The following is a 22969-nucleotide window of genomic DNA, read 5'->3' on the forward strand; positions in this document are numbered from 1 at the left end:
TCTTGGAGACTGCACCCTCGTGGCCTTGGTGCCCTTGCCCTTCTTCTGTCCATCTCTTGACATATTCCTCCCCTTTTTTCTTCCTCCTACCTCTTTCTCTCTTTTTTCCATTTGGTTTCTAGGGGCTTAATTACAGGGGGCCGGCTCCGTGGCTGAGGAGGTGCGAGGCGAACAGGGATCAGCGTGACCCTGGAGGAGAAGCCATCAGACAGCGGCCTTAACAATGATAAATCACCCTGAGCAGAGCTACAGATACAGCCGCCGCCCCACTGATCTCTATAAAATATGGATGGACCTGCAGGAGGAGGAGGAGGAGGAGGAAGGGAGCAGTATCACGTCGGATCTTCAGATTAGCGATTATCAGGCGTAGAGGTATTCTAATGATCTGGGACATGGTGTGGGGTTAATTCCATTCAGAGGGAACGTATTGAAATTCAGCTCATGAACTGAATTCTGCTCATTATTCTCAATGAATACTGAAAATCTCCTCATTCATGAAGTGGGCCGGAATTAATAATCCCCGAACGGACGGACGCCCCCCCACAAGTCCGGATGAGGGTCAATGATCAGAGCTAAAGGTGCACACTCAACACGCTAAACACATTTAATCTCCACCCCATGGTTCACAAATCTTCATGGACCTCATGTTAACAGTAGCGTTTGTTTTTAACAACAGGGTGTCCCGTATTTTAAACAAATCTCCAACATTTATAACCTGATCCCTTTTATAGATAAAATTATATTAAACCTGATTAAACGACAAATTAAAATTAACGTGAGTGCGGTTTCATGTCTGTCCACAGCACACACAGAGTTAGTTTGGGTAGTTTGACAAACTGGGAAAGACAACTGGTCACTGATGACCTCTGGGGTTTCTCCTGGATCATTTTCAGCCCTCTAATTTCATTTCCAGCCTGGCTGGGCTGGAAGCGGACACCTCAGCATCCATCCGTCCGTTAGCGGGCGCATTGCGTTTAGAAGCTCAGGACAAAACAAGATATTGTGATGGAGATTTTTCTCCTCCTTGTACCATTTTTAAAGATCAAACAATGATTTACACAATAAAGAAAAAGCAGAATAATCAATAATGACCTGAAGTAATTAAAGATCTTGCTTCTACATTTCTACATAGAAGTGAGATATCGTCTCACATGAAGCTAACAGTGTCGTGAAGTTCAGAGAATGAGAGCTTTTAAAAGAGATAAACTGTCACGTTAGTTTAGCTTTTATGACTAATATGACTAAAAAATTATTATAAAATAACTTTAATTTATCTCATTTATTTTATTACAATTACAGCTAATAAACAACTGCAAAACAACTTTTAATGCATCAGCAAAAATAAGTAAGCTAGTTTTGGTTAGTAATACACAAGTTGGGACGTTCTGTCTGAGCCATTTCTAAACAACTGCGGATTCTATCAGTTCAAACAACTGTACATGAGCACAGTTATACATATGTGTCAGCACTTTGCTGGAAGAAGACCCAAAAGACCCTCAGATGAGAGGAAATTGTTTAGGATGTTCAGGAACAACCCAGGAACCACCGAGGCTCAAGCCTGCCCTAAAGCCGGATCTGTGCCAGAAACCCAACCAGTTTAAATGAACTCTACCAGTTCTGCTAAGAAGAGCAGTCAGATATGCAGCCAGAAGTTTGCCGATGGCTACCAAAAGCCTCTGGTCAAGGTGCAACTTGCTAAGGGACGTTTAACCAAACATTAGTGTGGGTGTTTGTATTTGAGCCTGTATATAGCCTTTGACCCTGTGTGGATCAGAGAAAACCCAAAATAAATTCAGATTTATGGATCTAATTCTTGTATTTTAGCAGCAGTTCAAGAAAATCCTAAAAGCCCAAAGTTACCACGACATACATGCCCAGCTGTACTCTTCTAAACAGGACTCTTGTTAAAATCCGATTATCTGCTGATTTCTGTATTGTGTGACTAAATTATTGCACTGGAAAGGGAAATGAGCAGAGGAGGTCCACCTTAAGACGATCATTTTGTTCAGTATTGTGTCTGAACGGTCGTCACCTAATCGCGCTTCCTGCTAAGCTAGGCCGAACGGCATTTTCCCATCTTTCAGCTGAAATCAGCCTGATGTTTCTCCTTCTGGCTTCCATATTCACCCTGCTTGCTGCTCCCATAATGCTCTACCTGACGTCTACAACGAATCAATCTGTTCAGCGGCGCCGTGCCTGTCCAAAAACGAAACCGAGCCGCCCAGACATCTCTGTCCACACCTGCTGCTGCTGTCCTCTGCAGAGCGGCAGCTGCAGGTGAAAACAAAAGAGAAGTGACAACTCAAGTTAACCCGTCGCTGCTCGGTCACTGCCAGCACGCCGTCCTGTCACCTTGCGGAGCGCCGCTCTTCCTCTTCCCGTGATTCCTCTCCCTCCAAAACGTCCAGGAGGGAGAAACCTGCAGCTTTATTGAGTTTTCTTTTGAATAAATAAATATTTAAAGGGAGAGGATGAGGGAGGAGGGTGTTTGACGTCCCACTCTGGCTGCAAATCAGGCCATCAAAGGGGCCAGACAATGTGTGCTCGCTATTAGTATCAATTTACAAATAAACTGCTTTTTTGGTGACTGGATCTCCGATGTCAGATTTTGATAAATGGTTTCAATTTGGCAGCTGTTTTCGAGTGTCAGAGCCCATCTGACGCTCGCCGCCAGCCGCCGCTGCTCGCTGCCTCAGAGAATCTGCCTCAGTTAGCTCCTCGCAGCCGCTGCAGCCAGAATAATCTCTTCATACTAACCAGGACGCCTGATGGCTGCACGCTGTGCCTCTGTGTGAGCATACAAATGTCGTTCTGTGGGTGACACCAGCTCCCTGATTTCAATATTCTCGACTTTGTCTTAAAGGAGCATTTCTGCACTTTTAAATCCCTCTTCCTCACCGCCTGCCTCCAAAAAGCAGAGTTTAACACACTGTGTTTCCACTTCCACGTAGAGATACAAATTTACCACCATAAACTTTAAATAAAGGCGTAAAAATTGGCTTAGTTTTTCCATTCTGCTGCCATTTTCAGGTCCAAACTCTTCTTCAAACAACAAACAAACAAACAAAGGCTGAGAGTTAAAAACAGTCCAAATTCTTCCAGATAAAGTGGATTGATCACTGTGCTCGTTCTCACATAAGATGTAGACTGTAATCGAGTCAGGAGGCTGCTGGAAATTAGAAAGCGAGCTTCCATTGTATATTTCTAAAAACTGAAACGTACATCTCTAAAAAAAACTAAACAGCAGTGATGTTTGGACAGTTGGTGTAGCCGGGCTAGTTAACACTAGACAAACATCACACAGTGGTCAGTTCTGCTCATCTCCAGCTTTCTTGGACTCTACCAGAGCAGCTTTGCATGATTCAGACCTCAAAATAATCCATCTTTATGTGATACAACCCCTCATGTCTTCTGATTGGCCGTCCCACATAAACAGAAGGTTTGTGTGCCTGAGATGATCAGATAAACAGGATATCCCCGCCCTCAGTGACACCATACAGATCCAACACTTTAAACATGCGACTGCAGCGTTTCCAGCAGAATAAGACTCGTTTATGTCCACGTCAGATAAACTAAACTGAAAATGTTCAGAAGACCTTTTGACCTTCCTGAAACTGGACAAAGCTGCTTTAAAGTTTTAATGGAACAAAGGTTTTGTGTTCATTCTCTTTAATGAAGACACAATCTGATTGTATCTGATGCTTGTATTTCCTGTAGTAATGAGGCACATTTGGACCAGTTTGTTGCACAAAATAAAACCAGAATTTGTACGCTTAAAGGAAAACTGAAAATTAATGAAGAGTTTTGACGTCTATGATGACGTCCATCACAAATCACAAAGGAAACTAATCAAATCAAATGTTTCTTTTTTAGTTAAAGGCATCGAGCACGGAGCTTTGATTATACGAGACGTTTTAAAAAATGAAGTTTAGTTAAACTTTGTAATTCACGAAATGTTTTACACCACCTCCACTTTTAGGTCCCAGAGTTAATTTACATAATTCTGATGTTTTTTTTTTTCTCTCCCTGGGCTTCTGAGAAGCCAAACATCGCCAAACCGATCACGCTTGACGACCATCCGCGCCCTCCTCCTCGCCAGTTGAGGGGAAACAAAACGCAGCGAGAGCAGCAGCAGCAGCAGCAGGATTTGCTCCCATAAACAGCTGTTTCCTGTTTGAAGGCTCGGGAACAATCTGCCCCGCTGGCAGCGAGGAGCGCCGCACCGTGCCAAGAGCGTACCGAGCAGAACCAACAAATCCAATCAGGCGACTCGAGTTCGGCCCTGTGCTGCATTAGAAGCCTTCAGCTCACAGCGCAGGTGGTCTACGGCATCCATGGAGGGACAAAAAGCCACTTCAGTTTGAAATCAGCCCTTAATGTGGCCCTAAACCCGATTAAAGTGCCCAATTAGCAGCAGCCTTGAATGACAGGTGCATTATGGGTCATACCTGCCAGACTTAAGCCAACCTCCTGGCCTTAAATCTGACCTTTGAACCACAGCAGCAAGCTAATGAGTTGTCTTTACTGACCTTAGGTAACCTCTCAGGGTCTCCGGGGTGGCGAGGGATGACCTTCTGTAGCCTCTGGAAGCCGTAGTCGATGGTGGGCTCGTTCAAGGCTGCGGGACAAACAGAAACAGAAGAGAGGGTTTATTTAACCCCCAGATGCGTCTGACAGGAACTCAGCTGATGGTTGCAGTCCTGCAGCTTTCATCTTCATCATCATCTTTCTTTTATGTCTTTGTGTGGTCATTTTACACTTTTTTGGTACTTCCATTTGTCTCTTTTTCAAAGGTAGGTTTATCTTTTGCCGTAGTTCCTGTAGTCCTTTTTCTTCTTTTTCTGTATTTTTGTCTCTTTGCATGGTAGTTTTACCTCTCATTGTTGTATTTGACACATTTTAACGTTGTATCTGTGTCACTGTATTGTTCTAGGTTTGTTTTGCGTGTTGTAGTTTTATTTTTTTTGTGGGACTTTCAGATCTTCCAACTGTGTCTTTGCATCATTCAGGAGTTTTTTATGTGTCCTGGTAGTTTTACCTCTTTTTCTAGCTGTCGCACCTCTTACTGTACTTTTACATCTTCCTACAGAGTCTTTTGCTCTGGTCAGGATGGTCTTGTGCCTTTTTGTTGTAGTTTTGAATCTTACTGCCGTCTCTTTGCATTATTTGTGTCTCTTTTTTTAACAACATATTTCAGCCTTTCCTTCTTCTGCGATTGTGCTGAAATCGAAGATTTCGTGAGATGTAATTTTAATGCAACATTGTCGAAATGTGCTCGTTTTTTGCACACGCGTGGAAAAGCCAGGTTTTTTGTGACTTCCTGTCATTTCCTGAAGTTTAAACTCAGCAGGGATCGTTTCACCTTCCTCTCCTCTGATCTCCTGTTGGTTCGTGTTAGCGGTGAGCGCTAACGGAGAGGGCGAGCGAGCACCGTCAGCTGATCTCGCTCTCTCTTATCTCGGCTGCTGTTTATCAAGTGCGAGACCTCACACTCCACCTCTCCTCCACGGCTAATTCAATCCAGCCTCCCCTCCACTGAGCCCTCTCTCTCTTTTCTTTTCTCCTCCACTCATTCACCTCCACAAACAATCTGCCTTCCTCCTCCTCCTCCTCCTCTCTCCATATGCACTGAGCAGAGCTGGAGAAACACCCGGAAATGAGTTCGGGGAGATACTTCTCCATAATCAAGCCCATTAATCATAAAAGGCTGTCAAATTTGACTTTGGGGACAATTTGTCAGCCGATCTTGCCCACTCCGCTTTTGTCACCGTTGGCTCTTGTATTCTGTAAGGATGATTGACACTCCAAATGCCGCTGAGTAGAATAGCTAGTTTGCGCTAATATGCATAACCGTGGCTTTCATGAATAAGAATAAGGCAGCTATACGGCGGCACAGAGGGGTCTCCTTCAAAGGGCCCCGCCGCCGTTTGTCGCCAGCGCTCCAAATAGATGTTATTACCATTATAACAATATTTGTTTTCTTTTCCCGGGAATGGGCGACCGCGAGCTGCTAAATCAAATTTGTCGGATCCCGTTTCAAGCGGCGGCGGAGGAGAAAAAGGGCTTTCAGGCTGCAACTGGGGTGGGGATGATATCTGAAGGGTGACAGAGTGCTGAGGGACGTGGCCCTCGCCGCAGGGGCTGCCATGTTGGATTCCTCGCCTCCCCGCCTCCCTGAGAGGAAGCAGAGAGCAGCGCGGCCTGAATCTATTACCTCGGCCCGCCGCGAATGAAAGAGCGATTCATTGCAGGATCCCAAAGAGACTTTTTGGGGGGATGCGGAGCAGCAGAGGATGAATGGAGATAATGCACTGGGACAACACGAGCAGCAATCAGCGGTGAATCCCAAACTGGATTGCCTCCTGACGCTGCGTACATACATCCCAACTTATAAAACAAGTGAGAGGCACTATGGGAACTGCTGCAATAGAATAAAAAACCCATTTACACTCGGAGGGAGGGGGGGTCTGTGATGGTTAACTCTCCATCTCCATCAGAAAAGGAAGTGTTCTCCTCTCTGACCTCCGAGCTGATCCGAGATGCTGAGAAATGATGCTGATGTGGTTCAATCGAAGGCGACATGTCTGCAGATAAATATCAAAAAACCCGGAAACTTCCTCAGCGCCAAAAGTTCCTCCAGATCTCTGAGATCCAAGTCCCCGATCTGTGCTAAAAGTCTTGGAAAGAATCTGGGAACACGAGCCTCATATCTCTGTCCTGGTCCTCTCTCTCCTTAGTTTGGACACATTTTCTGTCTGTGAGTTGTTGGTTTGAAGATTTTCTGTTTTTTTCACTTTAGTTTTGCCTTCAAAGCAGAATTAAAGCTGCTTTATTCGTCTTGTTATGTGTTGGGATGACTTTAAATGTGGCATTTTTTACAAGCACTTGACAAAATTTTATTACTCGATGACAAAAATAAAATACAAAATATTGAAGTTTGGAAAACAAAATATTGTTTTTGGAACAAGTACATGGTTGAGAAGCCTAGTTTTATCTGTCAACCTCCTGCACATAGGCTCATCGCCAAACGTGTGGACGTTATCACTGTGATATCATCCAACATCAGCAGCTTTCCTGCCACCATGTTGTTTCTTCAGTCTAAGTAGTGACACTAATGCTAACAAGCTGAATCCACAGACACAAATACCTGACAATTAGTGCTCAGCGACAGCCAAATAAAATCCTAGAATTCACCAAAACTGGACCTCAGATTTCTTAGACGGTCTGTTAGTACAGTGACCTCACAGCAGCCCTTTTATTGGTCAGATGAGGTCATTAAAAATTATCCAAAAGGCTCCAACAGCACAAACACAGCCCAGAGGTCCAGTTCAGTTAGTCAAGGGGAAGCCTAGTTAACTGAACTGTAACCATACAACTGTAAGTCAAAGAGGCCACGCCCCTAACAATACAAACTTTGAGCCTGAATATAATTTAAACAGCTAAAATGTTGTAAATAGGGAAATTAGAAATTCTTCTGGCCGTAAACGTGTTTACATGGGAGTCTATGAGGACTGAGTCCTGGAGCCTCCGGTGGACGTCAGAGGAACTGCACTTTGGTTGATGCTTGGTTCACACTTAAACTCTTGGACACCAACATTCAGCCACTGACAGATGTGGTTTATTTCTGAAGTTTAAAAACTGATGAGAAGTTTTATTCTGAAAGGTCTAAAGGTGCTGCTCTGGTTTGTAGAGTCCACACCGCTCTGGGCTCTGATGAGTACACCAAGTGTCTCGATAAGTCGAGTTGGTTTGATAAAACATCTGGATTCAGACGCCTCTCTCCAGAGACGTGACGGCGCTCTGAAGTCGCGATCGTTGCTGGAGGTGGAGACAACCACAGATGGAGAATGAAACAAAGACAGAAGTTTTAATGAACCTCTGATGGAGATCGACCCCCCTACAGGCATTAAGCCCATTACTTTGCCTTATTAAAATCTCGCTGCACTTTGACCCCAGCGCCCCATTGGCTGCCTGCAGGGCCCCGTGCTCCTCCCAGCCAATCGATAAAGACCGCCTCCTTCCAAAGGAGCCAGTGTAATTGGAGAACGGCGGCTGGCAATGCGAACCCTGACCCCCCCCTCCCCCCACCCCACGCATTACACCGCCCATATGAAGACAGATTGCCTGATTTAGTGTAAACATATGCTGCAATTCCAGGCATCAGTGCCACTTTCTCCATCGTAATTTGTATTGATTTTTCTCTGCTCCTCTTTGTTCAGCGCGAGGAGGCCACGGCCGTCGCTTTCTCCTGCCGTCTGATGCTTTTTATAAATCAGAAAAGGAGCAGAGGAAGATAATTCAGAGGTGAGAGGAGGGCGGGAGAGACAGAGGCGAGCGAGAGGAGGGGATTTTTTATATATTTCATCAAGTATTTATCTCTCTCCCTCTCTCTCTCTCTTTGGATCCTTTCTCTGCCCTCGCTGTGAAGGTGATCAAACGGTCGGCCGGCGTCCTGCTGAGCGCCACGCTCCGTTATTAGACCGCTAAGTGACTGAGGAGAGGAAGAGAAGAGAAGAAGGGGGAGGCGGATCACATTTGAAACTAATTTCTTCACGGCATATCTGGAGCGTCGGAGAGGAGGAGGATATTTTATGCACTTACAGGAGAGACGTTCATTTCCTGCTCAAACACCCAGCAACTACTGCTCGATTAATAATGTCTGAACAATCAAGACAGAAGCTTTAAAAAAAAAAAAAAAAAAAGAGTCAAATAAAAGCAGGAGACACATAAAATTTACAGAAGGTGATAAAAAGTAACAGGATGAGAAAGAAGGCTTTAAAACAGAGCGAAATGCTGCAGGATGAAAGTGAGGATGTAAAATGTATCCATGCTGGACCTCCATGGGTCTGAGGGCTCAGGCTTTTTAAAGTGACCACTAGTGCTTCATGAGACGGCTAAAAACTATACTGTGACACACACAGTCCCAAAAAAAACCACAAACTGGGCAAAAACTTAAAGGTCAGACTTAAAATTCTGAAAATGAGTCTGAAAACTTTCAATCACAGCATCCCTAATTACCCAGATTTTATTGTGAAAGGGTGCAGCCACACTGAAGAGCGAATGAATCAAACGCGCTTCTTTTAAAGCTGAAGCCACAGATCTGGATTCTTGTCTCGATGCTTCTCCTGCTGTCAAACTGACCACCTGGTGCTTCTCACCTGTCCGGCTTCGCCCTGACAGCGAGCTGAGGGGGAAGCTTCCTCTTCCTCTCCTCGCTCTGGGATCATTCGCCGCTTCTGGCTGCAGATGGCGGCTGATCACAGATCAGAGGATCAGAGCTCTGGGAGGGAGGACGGCGGATTACTGGAACATCTCAGCAGGCTCATTACCCCGCTCGCTTCGGCTCCCACAATCCAGCAGGGCGCCGTGCTTCAGAGGAGAGCCCGCCTCTGTTTACATCCTCCTCCTCACTACTGTTTACATTTATCTTTCATTTGCTGCTCCTCGCCCTGAATCAGCTTTTCCACGCCGCTGGTTTGTACATATTTACCAGCCGGAGATGAAATCCGCACTTTAGGGTCTCTGCTCACCTTTACCGTTTTTGTTTTGGCGTTCACGGCCTCGTCGCAGGCGCTCTCGTGTCCCCGATGAGCCGGCAGACTTCAGTGCTGCGTGGTTTCCTCCTGTATTACTCTCATCATTTCAAATAGGCGCCGCTCATCCGTCCCGCAGTAACGTGTGCTGCAATTTCCCATCTCCCCCGGATGCATGATTGATGCAGGTCAGCGCGGCGTTTGGCCTCATGGCCCGCCGATCGCAACTGCTGATGATTCCTCGCCTCCTTCAGTGTGTGTGTGTGTGTGTGTGTGACAGATGCGCGACATGCCGAGCCTTAAGTGGACGCGCTGATTTGTTTTTCTGCTTGTCAAGTGGCCAACCGGCATCAGCTGGGGTGGGGGGCATGCTGACAGGCTGCCATAACACCCCGAAAGCATCTTTTCAGCGGATTATTGATCTGCTCCGACTTCCAATTCATCACTCAGTCATCGCAGAGAGCAGGGGCGACGAGGCAGGTCTGTAAATGACAGCGAGCGTAAAGTTTCCTCTGCAGCTTGTTTGTTTTACATGGATGTGCACGCTGGTGTGACAAGGAGGGCGGTCCTGTGGGGACATGTCTGCACGTGTTTAAGTAAAACAAGCAGAAAATGGAAAGAGAGATAAAAATGAGCAAAAACAGATCAAACGTATGAACTCTGAGTCTATCTGCACTTTGGGGACTACTTTCAGTGGCGGATGATTCCATGTTGCAGAGGATTTTGGCGTCAGTGTTGGTTTGATGTTGAAATGTTTTTCTTTCATTCTTTACGCAATGAAGACGCGATCTTCTGATGAAGATCAGAGTCGGCCCTCCCGAACCCGCCAGGTGTCTTCAGGTATCTTCAGGTACCGTCGTCTCGTCTCTATAACCCACATGAGCGCCCACTCCCTTCTGCTTCCTCCTCCGAGAGCCGTCGCTGACGCAACAGCCCCTGTGATTAGAGCGAACATCCGCCCCGACGCCGCGTGTTAATCAGCGAATAATTACCTCGCCGTGATTAGAGCCGGCCGAGCAGAGTGCCTCAAAGAAATAGGCCCCCCACCTGAGAAGTTATTATTTTCTGGAGTGGCCGCCGAAAATGCCCCCGCAGAAATGGCTAATTACCCGACATTAGTTCCACAAGTCCCCGTTCCCAAAGTGGAGCTCTTTGATATATGAAATGTGGTGCGTCTCTGCTGAGAGTCGAGGAATTCCCGCGGCGGAGAGCACACTTCTGCCGTCTATTAAAAGACGACACGAGAGGCGAGATCAAAGGCGGGGACGCGACAGCGCTCGTGTTGTTTCATTGCTGCCGTGTGATCGCCGCAAAGTGACTGAGACGTGCCTCCTGACGCGTCACATCCCGACTCTGTAACACAAACTCGCTGATCACTTTATTAGGAACACAAAAACCATAAATTCTGCCTTTATGAAGCATCTAAAGTTTAAACATCTGGCCGAGGTAAAGCAGGACGACGGGTTTCCTCTGGTGTTTTGTAGTAGTGAAGAATAAAAACACAAAAAAAAACACTCTGTTTATATTTAAATCACTAAAAGATGAAAGATTGTTTTAACCCTGTGAGATATTAGAAACCATCAGCGACAATCCCAGCAGCAACGATCCTGACCCTGCGTTTTAGCTGTTTGTCTTTAAAAGTTGATTTGTTTGGTTCCCTGATTGGGAAAACTTTGGAGAAGAATTTCAAAAATAAACATTCTGATGGTTCAGGTTCTCGTCCTTGCAGGTGAAGACTTCGACCGTATGCAGTTATTTTTAGAGAAAACAGAATTTTTCCGAGATGAAGAAAGTGCTGAACTTCACTGAATGAAGCCTCGACAGTTGGTGCTGTTCAAACGTGTCGAGGATGCACCGCGTGACCATGCAGGCGTCGAGTCCTCAGCACAGAAAACAAGACAAGACACGGGGAAAGAACACGAAGAGAACAAATTTTGTCGACCGGAACTCAAACTGTATCATAAAAAATCTGTAGTTTTGGAGTTTAACTACTTAGATATCGATAAAAACTTGCCTGCATGCACCCTTAAATGTGTATTTTTCCTGACTGTTAAGCACCTGCAACTGTGTGTTTTTCTTCTTCTGCGGGGAGCGTAAAGTGCTTTTAATAATCCTGAGAGGACCTGCAGACAAAGGGCTGAAAAACCTTCACAGTGAATAATCTGCTGAACATCTGTCCAACATCAGGCCGCAAGCAGGCCGCGCTCTTCATCTTAAAGATTTGAATTAGATAATCAAGTTTCTATTAATGAGACTTTACATGACACACACACGCCGGTCAGTTAATTCATGTTCCAGTAACTTTTGTCACTTCATACACTCTGTGAGGGCGCGGCATTGGCGGCGGCCGGGGCCGGAGCTGCCTGTCAATCACTGTTTAAAGTTCATGAAATTTCTATGAGCATCGATTGCAGCAGAGGCGGGTGTAGGAGGTGGAGGAGGGTGTTAATGACTCCACTGACTGATGCAAGCGCCTCACTTTTAATCCGCCTCCTCGCCTCGCCCTCTGTGCTGCAAACAGGTCTGACGCTTGTGAAGAAGAAATAACGCCGCCGCAGGTCCGACTGTGCTTAAATCACAGGTAACATCTGAAGCACGTCTCCTTAAACATCTGCTGGAGTTATTCGGGGCGTCGCACAGATGTGAGCTTTCAACACAAAATGAAGATGATGTTTAATCGAGATTTAGACGTCACTAAAACAAAAACACACGAACTGACGGTTTTTAAATAAATCTACAGCTGAGTCACAAACCTGAACAGCCAATCACATCTGGCATTCACTCTGAACGAGCTTCACTGGGGCACTTAGAGCAACACGTTCTTTTACCCAGGAATTTGCTCCTCACGCCGTGCGCTAATGGCTTCGACCAGCCAAAATCTTAATTTCAATTCACAGAAATTTCCTTAATAGATCAACAAACGACCAACAGTCATCTCAAAGTGCCTTATATTATAAGGTAAAGACCCTGGAGAGACAACTGGAGAGAGATTCCAAGACCCCCTGTGAGCAGCACTTGGCGATGGTGGGAAGGAAGAACTCCCATAAAACAGGAAGAGACCTTTATCAGAACCAGGATCAGGGCGGGGCAGTGATCTCCGCTTTCTTTGTGTCAGAGTTATTCTAAAACTGACTCCAGGTTTAAACGCTGGTCTGAGCTGCAGTCAAGTAGCTGCAGGCTCGTTAGCTGTGTTGTTTCTGGAGAGAGCAAATCCTGAACTTATAGCCAAACTGTGGCCTCATGATTAGTACGTCTGGCCCTTAGTCTGTTCAACTTAACATGAAACAAACCCACAAACTACAAAACTAAAGCGCACTGAATCCCTCCTCCTGTAAACCAGCATTTTGTCTTTGGGAATTGTTGCTGTAGGGGCCAGAGAGGGTTAAATAGAATAAAAGACGAGGCTGAAGTGACGTTTCGGTAGTTCAGACGGAGGTTTTTCAGGCTGAATTATGAGTTCTGTCCTCACTGCGAGTCCTGCCATAAATGGCGTTTGCCTCGTCCTCTCTTTGTTTCCGTCAGCCGCTGTAAGCCGATCCCGAGCAGGCTACAGATAATTGCCTCCATGTGTTACTGCGACAGTAATTAAACAATAAAAATTCAGAAGTCAATTAGCGAACGGTGCCTCAGACGTGTCGACAGGAGAGGGGGAACAGCGAAAACAGAGGGAGTGCCTCCTCCTCCTCTCCTCCAGCTGAGGTCGGAGGTGTAACGCCGGGCTCTTGGTTACATGTTCGCAGACCTTCAGCGAACCCTCTGGAACAATCTGCTAATGTTTTCCATGTGTGCCGAGGAGGAGGAGGAGGAGGAAGAGCAGAACTTACAAAGTGCTTCATTGTACTTTGAGAGAGGAGCTCAGAGTGAGGAAGTTGCATTTGAGTTCAGACTTACTATTAATGAACCAGGTCTGCATCACATGAGGGCATACAGGTTCACTGATTGGTCCATTCTAGTGATGTCATCCCAAATGATCAGGTGGTTAAATTAAGCTCAGTTTGGGCAACGCTACAGCTCCTTCGTTTATTTAATGAACGCAGCAACATAAACAACGTCAAACATCTTCAAGATCATCATGTTTAGACCTGGAATAGTCAGACCTGTAAAACACCGTTTACACTCGGAGTATCACTCAGGCTGCCTATGTAGGCTTGACCTCTGACCTCTGACTTTTCCACGAAGAGGAGAAGTAAGATGGAGAACAAACAGGATAAACTGAGATTCGTCAGCCTTTACTGAGCACTGGGAGAGCGTGAGGAGGGCGGCACTAAATCAGCAGAAGTTTGACCTTTGCATCCACAGAAAAACACTGAATCCTTTAGTTATTCCAGTAAAACAATTATCCAAGTAAGTGGAGTGGATTTTATTTGCAGAGCTGCTTAATCTCAGGGCCGGTCCCAGAGGGATCCCAACGCCCACACCGGAAAACCACCAACAAAAAAAACACGGAGCGGAGAGGGGACGGGTGGAGGGTGCATCCCAGTAACTTAAAAACCACCACCGTGAGGATTATCCCGTAACATCAGTGCAGTACGTTTCCCTGCAGGAGACAAGGAACCGGCTACCTCTGAGGTATTTTGTTCTGAAGCAGCATTTAAAACCAGAGCTGGGAGCTACATTTGCTACAGTGCTCCAGCTCGGAGGTGGAAACAAGAAACTTCACCTCAGAAACGGATCTGAAATCATTAAAAGCCCCAAAGTGCAGAGACACTAAACCACCCATTCTCTAAAAGAAGAGAAAAAACAAAAAAAACCTGTGCATAGTACCTGTTTAAGCAAGTCCGGCTGCGCTTAAATCACACGTAACATCTCAAACAAGTGAATGAGGAAAACAAAAAGTTAGAAACTGCAGGAAACATCATAAAAAATCCAGAAAGATTAATTTTCTATGAAACAGAAACTGCAGAACAAATCCGGGGGATTCCAGAGAAAACAACCTCATTAAACATGGTAAAAAACTGAATATCAGATCAGGAATATCATCCTTAGATCTGCCAAAACATCTAGACCAGACCTGGAATATCAAAGGTGATCTGAAGCTGGAATAACAGGTTTGGAATATCTGGTCTGGAACTGGCAGCTGAAAAATTGAGACCTGGATTTGAGTTTTTCTCAACTAAGTTTGTCATTACTTCGAATAACACACTGCGAGTTTTAAGCAGAAAGTTCTACCAGTTTGTGTGGAAGTAAGTCTGACCTCTGACCTTCAGTTTTCCACAGAGGGGGCAGGAGAGGACAGGGATGAGCTGCTGCAGAAGCATAAAAACTACAAACCTGTAGAACCAGAATATTAAAAAATAAAACCCAGAAAAATGGAGAAGACTAAAAATGCAGTATAAATAACAATTACTGTATAAATCATGAAATATTAACGCGTATATATAAACATCCAGAACCCAGCATATTACCCATGAAACCCACAGACACTGATTTCTGCACCACAGCAGCAGAAATAACAAGAAAAAAGAACCAGTACGAAATAATTTGGCTCATTAGAATTAAATCTCTACAACAAAGAACAAAACCAAAAATCTGAGTAAGTAAAATGTTCCACAGGGTGAAGCAGAGAAAACAGCCAATAAAGGATACACACAAGCGCAGTAAAACACAAACAGCTCCATAAAAGTAGAACAGAACAGCCGAGAGAGGATGTGCTCAGTTCGGAGAAGCTGCTGTAATAATGCGGACACTGAGTGCTTTGATGCAATGCTGATATGTCCACATACTTTTGGAGTGTACACAGCTGAGCAGCTGCAGCTCCCAGGTGTACAGAAAAGGGGTGGGGGGGGTCAGGCATGTTGAGGCCTGCCTGATGATGATGTTGATGATGATGATACTGGTGCTGGGTGTCCTCCAGTTAACGCCTCCAGTTTGCCTCCAGTTCGTGGCCTCCCTGCTCACACTGGGCACAGACTTTTGTTCCTGGAGGAGGAACTACATCAATAATCTGCTGCAAACATGATCTCCATATCAGGAATCAATATTTTTCCTTCTGTCTGCTTTTTAAAACCCGGGATCACATCTTTCTCCTCCTCTTACTCCTCTTCCTCCTCCACCCGTCCTCCTCTCCCTCCTTGTCCTCCCCCCTGGATCTGACTTCATCACCTCAGTTTGCAACACCTCCCTCCTTTTCTCTCTTCTCCCCCTTCATCTGACTTCATCATCTCAGTTTCTCTCTCCCTGTCTTCCTCCTCCTCCTCCACCCTTCTCTCTCCAGGGCTGCAGATCCCCAGGTGCAGCTGCAGGAGGAGGGGGAGGAGGGAGGCGCAGTGGGGATGGAGGGGTTGAAATTAATGAGGGGAGCCTGGAGGTATTGACTTTCCTGGGAAAACACAGCTCTCTAAAAATCAGTGGACGAGTGCCGCAATAACTCAGCACCCATCGATCCCACAGCTCCACTCCCCTCCCGCGCCTCCCCCGAGCCTCCCCCCCGCAGGCTGCATTGATCCGTGCATTACAAGCACAGAGGAGGTGTGGACCCGGCAGCACCAGCGACTCAACACCCACAGCCAAGTGGAGGGAGATACCGGGAACACCAGAAACCACAGGCCTGCAGGAAAACTACACAGTACTGCAGGAGTAATTCAGCTACACTGCAGGAGTACTACAGTAGTACTACTCCAGGAGTACTACAGCTACCATGCCAGAGCACTACAGGAGTACTACTAAATACAGTGTACACAGTAAATACTACACAAAATACTACAGATAGTGCGAACCTGGAAAAGCTGGAGATCCAATAAAACTACAAAAACATTAAACTGCAAAAGTAAAAGAAGTGAAAAAAAACCTACAAAGAACCAGTTCTTAAAGAAAATACTACAAAAACAAAACTACAAAACCCCCAGAAGTTTCAGAAAACTACAAAACTCTAAATCTGGAAAATAAAAAATAAACAAAAACTGGCAAGAAATATTAAAATTTACTGATTGTGTGTTTTTTTTTAATTTTCCAATTTACATTAAAACAGTTTAAAGTAAAAATGGATTTATCATTGAAACTAAATGCAAATAAAATAAAAAATAAACGTTAAATGTGGCACAATGAGCCAGGTGATTTGTGTATCTCAGTGGTAATCTGCTTGCAGTGCAGATGATTAGCGAGGAAGATGAGGAGGAGGAGGAGGAGGAACCTTTTCAGCTCTCAGGCTTTTTGTCATTCCGCTCAGCTTTCTTGCCTTTGGCCAGTTTTTCCGAGCGAAGCCGCGGGATCAAATCCTGAAGCCGCTCAAAGCTGCAGAGAGGAAGGAAGACGGGAAATCTGGGAAACACTCGGATCCCACTGCTCGTCACTCCACCTTCAGCTCAGAGGCAGCAGGAGAGGCAGAGCAGCCGGGGGAGGAAACGAGGGAATACTAACGGGAATGTTCACAGAAGAGCTGCTCTCTGATTGGCTGGCAGAGACCCATCTCCCCGTTTAGGGTGTATAAATGTGCAGGTACGCACACTGAACTTCAACCTAACCACTGGAGAGAATCCTGAAAACCCCAACAACTTCCTCAAGGACACCTCCAACCTATTTAAAAACCCTGGAACTTGCTCAAGGGACCTTTACAACTTCCTCAAGGACCACCAACTAAATAATTAAGAAGTTCTTTAATAACCCCTGGAATCTCATTAAATAGTCTTGGCCTGCTTGAGGAACATTGGAAACTCCTCAAGGTCCCTTCAACCACCTTAATAACAATTAGGAGCACTGAAACTTCTCCAAGGACCGCTGAAATCAGCTTAAGACTGCTTACTGATACCTACGACCTCCTTACAAAATCTAGATCCTTCAAGTCCCTTTAACCTCCTTAAAGACCACTGAAACCTGACCAAGGTGTCCTGGAGCATCTCCAACCGCTGGAACAATCTTCAGACTCTGTAAAGGATGCCTAAAATCTTTTTAAACCACATTTGTACACTCTCAAGGAACTTGTGCAACTTCCTCAAGGACTACAGACTACAGCCTTTAAAGGCTTTAACACAACTAGATGAAATCCTGGAACCTATCTAAGATGCCTACAACTTCCTTAAGAAGGCTAGATCTGCTCAGAAACCACTGGAAACTCATCTAGGTTCACTTCACCAGTTTGAACCCGAGAAAACTGACTCAAAGACACCTGAGACCTTGCTGCATCCTCCTGCAGACCCCAAAGGTCCTTGAAAAGGCTCCAGGTATTCTTATGAAAACAGTAGGAGCCTTGAAGGGTTTCCAGGGGGGTTTGATGGGCTTTGTTGTGTGTGGGCTCGTGAAGGAAGTGACATCAGCAGGCTGTTTTCTCTTCATTTACCTGCCGCTCGCCTGCTCGGTATCTAAAACTCAGCTCATTTTGCATTCATGAACACAACACGCTGTTGGCACACTGAGCGTGCACTGAAGCGCACACGCCTGCTCCTGCGTATCTGAACATGTCATGTGTAAATCAGATGAAGCAGCGACGTGCGTGCACAATGCGGCCGTCTCCCTGGCACGAGTAGCGGCGGGTAGGAGAAACTGAGCGGCGTTATGATGCGGCCACCTGTCGGGTTCAGCCTCGCGATGCCTTCGGGGACGCTCAGTTTTGTTGTTCGCCCATCAATCAAGCTGGAGTCAGACATTCCCGTTTCTTGGTTGGGATTGTGGAGGATGGATTAAAGGAGCAGACCAGAGTTTTTACAGACCGCTGTGCGTTTTTTCATTGGCAGCAGAATGACTCGTTCAGCTCATTAAACCACATCCTCACCAGCCAGTGCATGCGAACATTGCATGACAGTGAAGCAGTGTCTGATTCTCAGTCTGATGAACGTCATTCCCAGTGATCAATTCGTTATTTTTTCCATAAAATACATGCTATATACATCCCAATACCCAATTAAATGTCTTCAAATTTCAATTACAGCTCAACCAAACTCCAAAAACCCAGAAAAAAATCTAATTATGACATCGAAGAAGAGAAAAGCAGGAAATATGCACATAATGCATAAATGCCTTCAACCTCTAGCCTTTTTATATACTTTGCTGTTGTTTTTCAGGTAACTCTGGGGACTTTTTTCAACTCTTCAGCTCATCTGATTATGTAAAACACTTGAAGCTGATGTAAGAAAAGCTGGTGTGGCTCCTTCAGGCCTCCTCCAGCGTGTTTCTGAGGTGGAGAACATCCTCTAATGGACTCTGAGATAACAACAGGCTCTATTCACAGCACACCTCCACATAAAAGCAACGTGCCGCTCTTGTCAGTCGTATCTGTAAATGGGATCGCAGATTAGCATTGCAAAAGGAGGCGGCGGCCAGAGCGTCCATTGTGAGCGTGGCCCTGCCGTCGGAGGAGGCGGCACCCCCAACAAAGACGAGGGCGAGAGGAAGGAGGCGGCGATAAACTGGTGTTAAACAGAAAACTCCAACACGCTTGCCTCTTTCACAACCCGACGCAGTGACATTTACTTATCGGGCTAAACAGCCTTCGAGCTGACCTTTCTGCTGCTTTGAATGACATCTGGATATTCTGACGGAATAATCGGCGACAGTGGAAGCACTGATCTGAGAGTCAGATATCGAGTCTTCGGACGTTTGACTGCTGACGGCTGACAAAGAGGCTGAAGGGCGCGCTGAGGAGGAGCAGAGCAGGGAGTCGTACGGGGAAAATGTTTACCTTGCTGTCAGGACGTGGAAAAGTGTTTACAGTGACTCCTCCATGGTGAGGATCACCCCTCGAGTCTCAAGATCTGAAACCTTAAATCGCAGGTATTAACCAGTATAAACCAGCATAAACCAGAAACTGAGAAGGAAAGTTTGTTCACACTGAAATATGAGCGACGAGACCAAACTTGGTAGATGTTATATAGACGTTTTATTTTGGGTGAAAGCACCACTCGGTTTCAGCCTCATCACATGACGATTTAGATCTCAGTAATGGATGGATTTATTCTCCTTTTACGGATTTAATGGTGGTGAATTTGAACTGACGGTACTTTACTATCAGTATCAAACCGTTGGATAGCGATTTAAAACCTCTCTGAGAACTTCAGTGTTTAGAAAACTCCGCTTGACGACGGGGTTTGGTTTGAAAGCTTACCGGTGTACACAAAGCGTCCCGGAGCTCCTTTGCAGAACTGTTTGGACTTGTAGGACAGCGTGACCTCCACGACCCCTGGGATGTGGCGAGGGGGAGTCTGGACCCGGATGGCGTGAGGGGTGATCAGCTGAGTCAAGAGGGAAACAAAAACAGGACAAAATGTTCAAGCTGCGGTCTTTAAACCAGCCTGGAATCATGAGAAAAACTTTCAAATAATCAGGACGACTTTAAAACTCACGAAACAAAAAAACTGTCATCTTCTTCTAAGCCTGAGCAGTTTCCAAATATAAAAAAATAACACAACACAAGTTTAAAAACTCAAAGAAGGCGGTAACAAGTCGTTAAAAGATCGATAAACAAGTTTATTTGTCCCTGTGGGGAAAGTTAGCGGACATTCGTATACCCACACGAACACAATCACATCAACATAAATCACACCATAAACAGAGACCTTCACCCTCCTCATATGTTAGGGATGATTAAGTGAGCCACCTGAACCTGCTCGAGTTCAAACGTTTGATGGCTCGAGGCGTAAAAGACAGTCTGGACCCGTTTTTTGTGAGTAAGGGGGACGGTAGCCTCGTGCACATGGCATAGTTTAGTGACTCCATACGTCTGTCAGTACTCTGTAAGCTTGACGGCGCAAGCTCGGACAGCAAGACACGACAGTAAATGTCATCACAGCAAACACAGGAAGTTAGTGGGTGGTTAGTGCGTTTACAGAGTAACGTTTTATTTTTAGCAAACTTTAAAGAAATCTTAAAAGCGCTGTAAATTTGTGATTATCTCGCTGAGCTAAACAAGTCCAAGCTTTTATTTCCCACAGAGAATATTTTCTACAATAAACACAAACTCTGGAAAAATCCCACCAGCATTTTTTTTTTCAGAGGGAACCGCGTAATGTTAGGCTTCAGGCAAAAAGGAATCTAATGAAGGCCTTTGACTTTTCAGGGATATTCAGAGGTTTTCTCACTGACCTGCAAAGTCAATTTTCCCTTTTTTTTAACCAAATCTCAGTCAAAGATGCGTCTTCAGCAGGTTTTTGCTGGGTTGGAATTTTGCAACACATGACAGGAAATCCTCCAAAAAAGCTAATTTTCTGAGCCTCACATGTTAGAGAGTTTTTACTCAAACTACAGTAAAAATGATGGTTTTATATGTTTTTAATTTGCCCTCAGTCTGCGTCTGCAAATCCATCTCTGCATCACAAACTTCTTCTTTGGAGGTTCGGCATCACGACCTTTGATCACACCCATCAGTTCTATCATCTGTATCGTCCTCAGATTTCTCCGCCTCTTCTACACGATAAATATTGAGTTTTACAAATAGCAGCTGATGTCTGGAACGATAACCGAGGAGCGGAACGAGAGCAGCTGATTCTTCTTCCAGTTAAAACTTTCTGAGTAGGAACGCGCCGACCGCCTGACTGGGATCTGGGTCAGCATGCAGTCTGTGTTCAGAGGGATGCTGGGCTTTGGAGTCCGTCTGCTTGCCGCCACACGACGCTGATCAAAGTCAGGAGCTCCGTCGGCGTGTGGAGGTGCATCTTCCCTCCTTCCCCGCCAGGTGTTCTGCTCTTCTGGACTCACTTCAATATTTCATGGCGCACCGTATGCGCAGCTCCTCCTGCAGCTCAGCTCGCACTGAATCTGCATATTTTTGGGGACACGCAGACCTGCTGCAGACACAGACACAGGTGTTCCTATGATACGAGCGTGTGTGTTTGTGTGTGTGTGTGTGTGTGTGTGTGAAAGATGAAGATGGAGAACATGATGTACGGTTTGTGCAGTTGTTCTCGGAGCACAGGTTCTGCGCCAAAGTTATTTCTTCACTGCGATCAGCCTAAAAAATGTTAGAGTGCAAAACACGGGGCCTTAAACAACCCGGTAAAGCATTTAATGTGTGATATCTGAATAAGAGTCGTCTCACCTCGCTCCAGACCAGCATCGTGCCAAAGACGACCTGCAGGCCGTCGAAGAAGTTGTCCCCGATGAGGATGACGGTGGCACCGCCGGTCGTCCAGCCTTCGCTTGGACTGATGGCTTTGATGCAGGGAGTGGCTGCTTCGGAAACATACAAACACATGACAGCAGCATGAGTGACAGTTGGGGTCGCACAGAGGTCAAGTAACAGACATCAGATCGTTTTAGAGAGCTCATTCAGCTGGTGGGCCCATCAGCAACAGCGCCACACTTCCAGTCGGCGTTTGTCCCAGACGCCATGTTCAACCAAAGTAATCACAGCGAGGCTCTCCGAGACTCACCTCAACTGACAACCTCCAGCCAACTGGTCACCAACCAGTCTGGTTCCAGGGCTGGAGGTCTGCAGGCCTGTGTGACATAATTCATCTAAAACCTGTTAAATTTTATCTGCCAGCTTAAACACTTTGGTTCAGATGTCCATCAAATGGTGTGAGTGTGTGTTCTTCCTGGAGAAATGCCCTTTGAAACGCACTGCTTCCTGCATCCTGCTTCACATGCAGACCGACGTGAGAATCATACTTTCCGCGAGCAGGAAGAGAACGACGAGTCTGATGTAATATTTTTATCGTTATTTAGATGTTTCATCTGGGGAAGGTAATGAAAAAGGCAACAAATCTTTAACAACCCTAAAGCTGTGACATTTCTTACACCCACAGAGAGCTTTCAGTCAGATTCAGTGTGTTACTCCCCCTCTAATACAAAATGCAAAATGATTGGTTTTTCCAACGCCACAGAGATCAATAAGGTTCTCCACATAAACAGTGTCTCCGTAATGACTAGACTGGTGTCCGGACTCGAGCAGAGTCGAGTCAGACAGGCGGACGGACGCAAAGCAAGCCGAGGCTCCGCAGCTTTACAACCTTTTCCCGGACCGAGAGCTGTTTTATTGGGAGGACGATCTGATATTCCAGTCAGAGCATGAACGAGTCTCTCATTGTTTATTATGTGATCTCATCTATAAAGCTGCATTCAAAGACTCGATTAAACATCCCAGTTACAATTTTCTCCATTATTATCAGCGCGGTAATGACTTTCTGCCAGCAGTTACTGGCAGCGTGAGCTCACTGAGAAAGCTCTGAGTGATTTAGATAAATCTCTTATTTTACATTTTATTTATACATCTGCATGAAGGCCCGACGCGAGCAGAGACATTAAGATTCTTTACTGAAAACTGATAAATAAACCAACCTGTGGAAAAATTCGACATAAAACCAGCTTAAGGTGCCTCCAGATCTGACAGAGAAGCACAGAAACCACCTTAAAGGACGAACAGGTGAGGCATCTGTAATGGCTAAAACGCTAAAAACGCTGTTGGCAGGTTTAACACCACGTAACACCACATGTGTCGTATCTGACATGTACGTCATCACTGTGAGGTTTTTTTAAACCCTACATCTTGCTAAATGCTTTACTATGATACG

General features: G+C 45.6%; 1 protein-coding gene across 3 annotated transcripts in view; it reads right to left on the bottom strand.

Annotated features, from left to right (window-relative positions):
* The window catches only part of LOC102775638 (transcription factor COE3), a 143095-nt gene that overhangs the window by 21742 nt on the left and 98384 nt on the right, over nt 1–22969 (bottom strand). For 2 of the 3 annotated variants that reach the window (XM_006797614.3, XM_035910662.2), the window contains 3 exons: nt 21496–21629; nt 19567–19693; nt 4530–4618 (listed from right to left, as the gene is read on the bottom strand). In XM_006797614.3, the coding sequence (XP_006797677.1) occupies nt 4530–4618; nt 19567–19693; nt 21496–21629 (350 nt within the window). The remainder of the gene's footprint in view (nt 1–4529; nt 4619–19566; nt 19694–21495; nt 21630–22969) is intronic. The other variant, XM_006797615.3, reaches the window with a different exon arrangement.

The sequence above is a fragment of the Neolamprologus brichardi genome, chromosome 2, assembly GCF_056152115.1.
Source record: "Neolamprologus brichardi isolate AB-2024 chromosome 2, ASM5615211v1, whole genome shotgun sequence".
Classification (NCBI taxonomy): Eukaryota; Metazoa; Chordata; class Actinopteri; order Cichliformes; family Cichlidae; genus Neolamprologus; species Neolamprologus brichardi.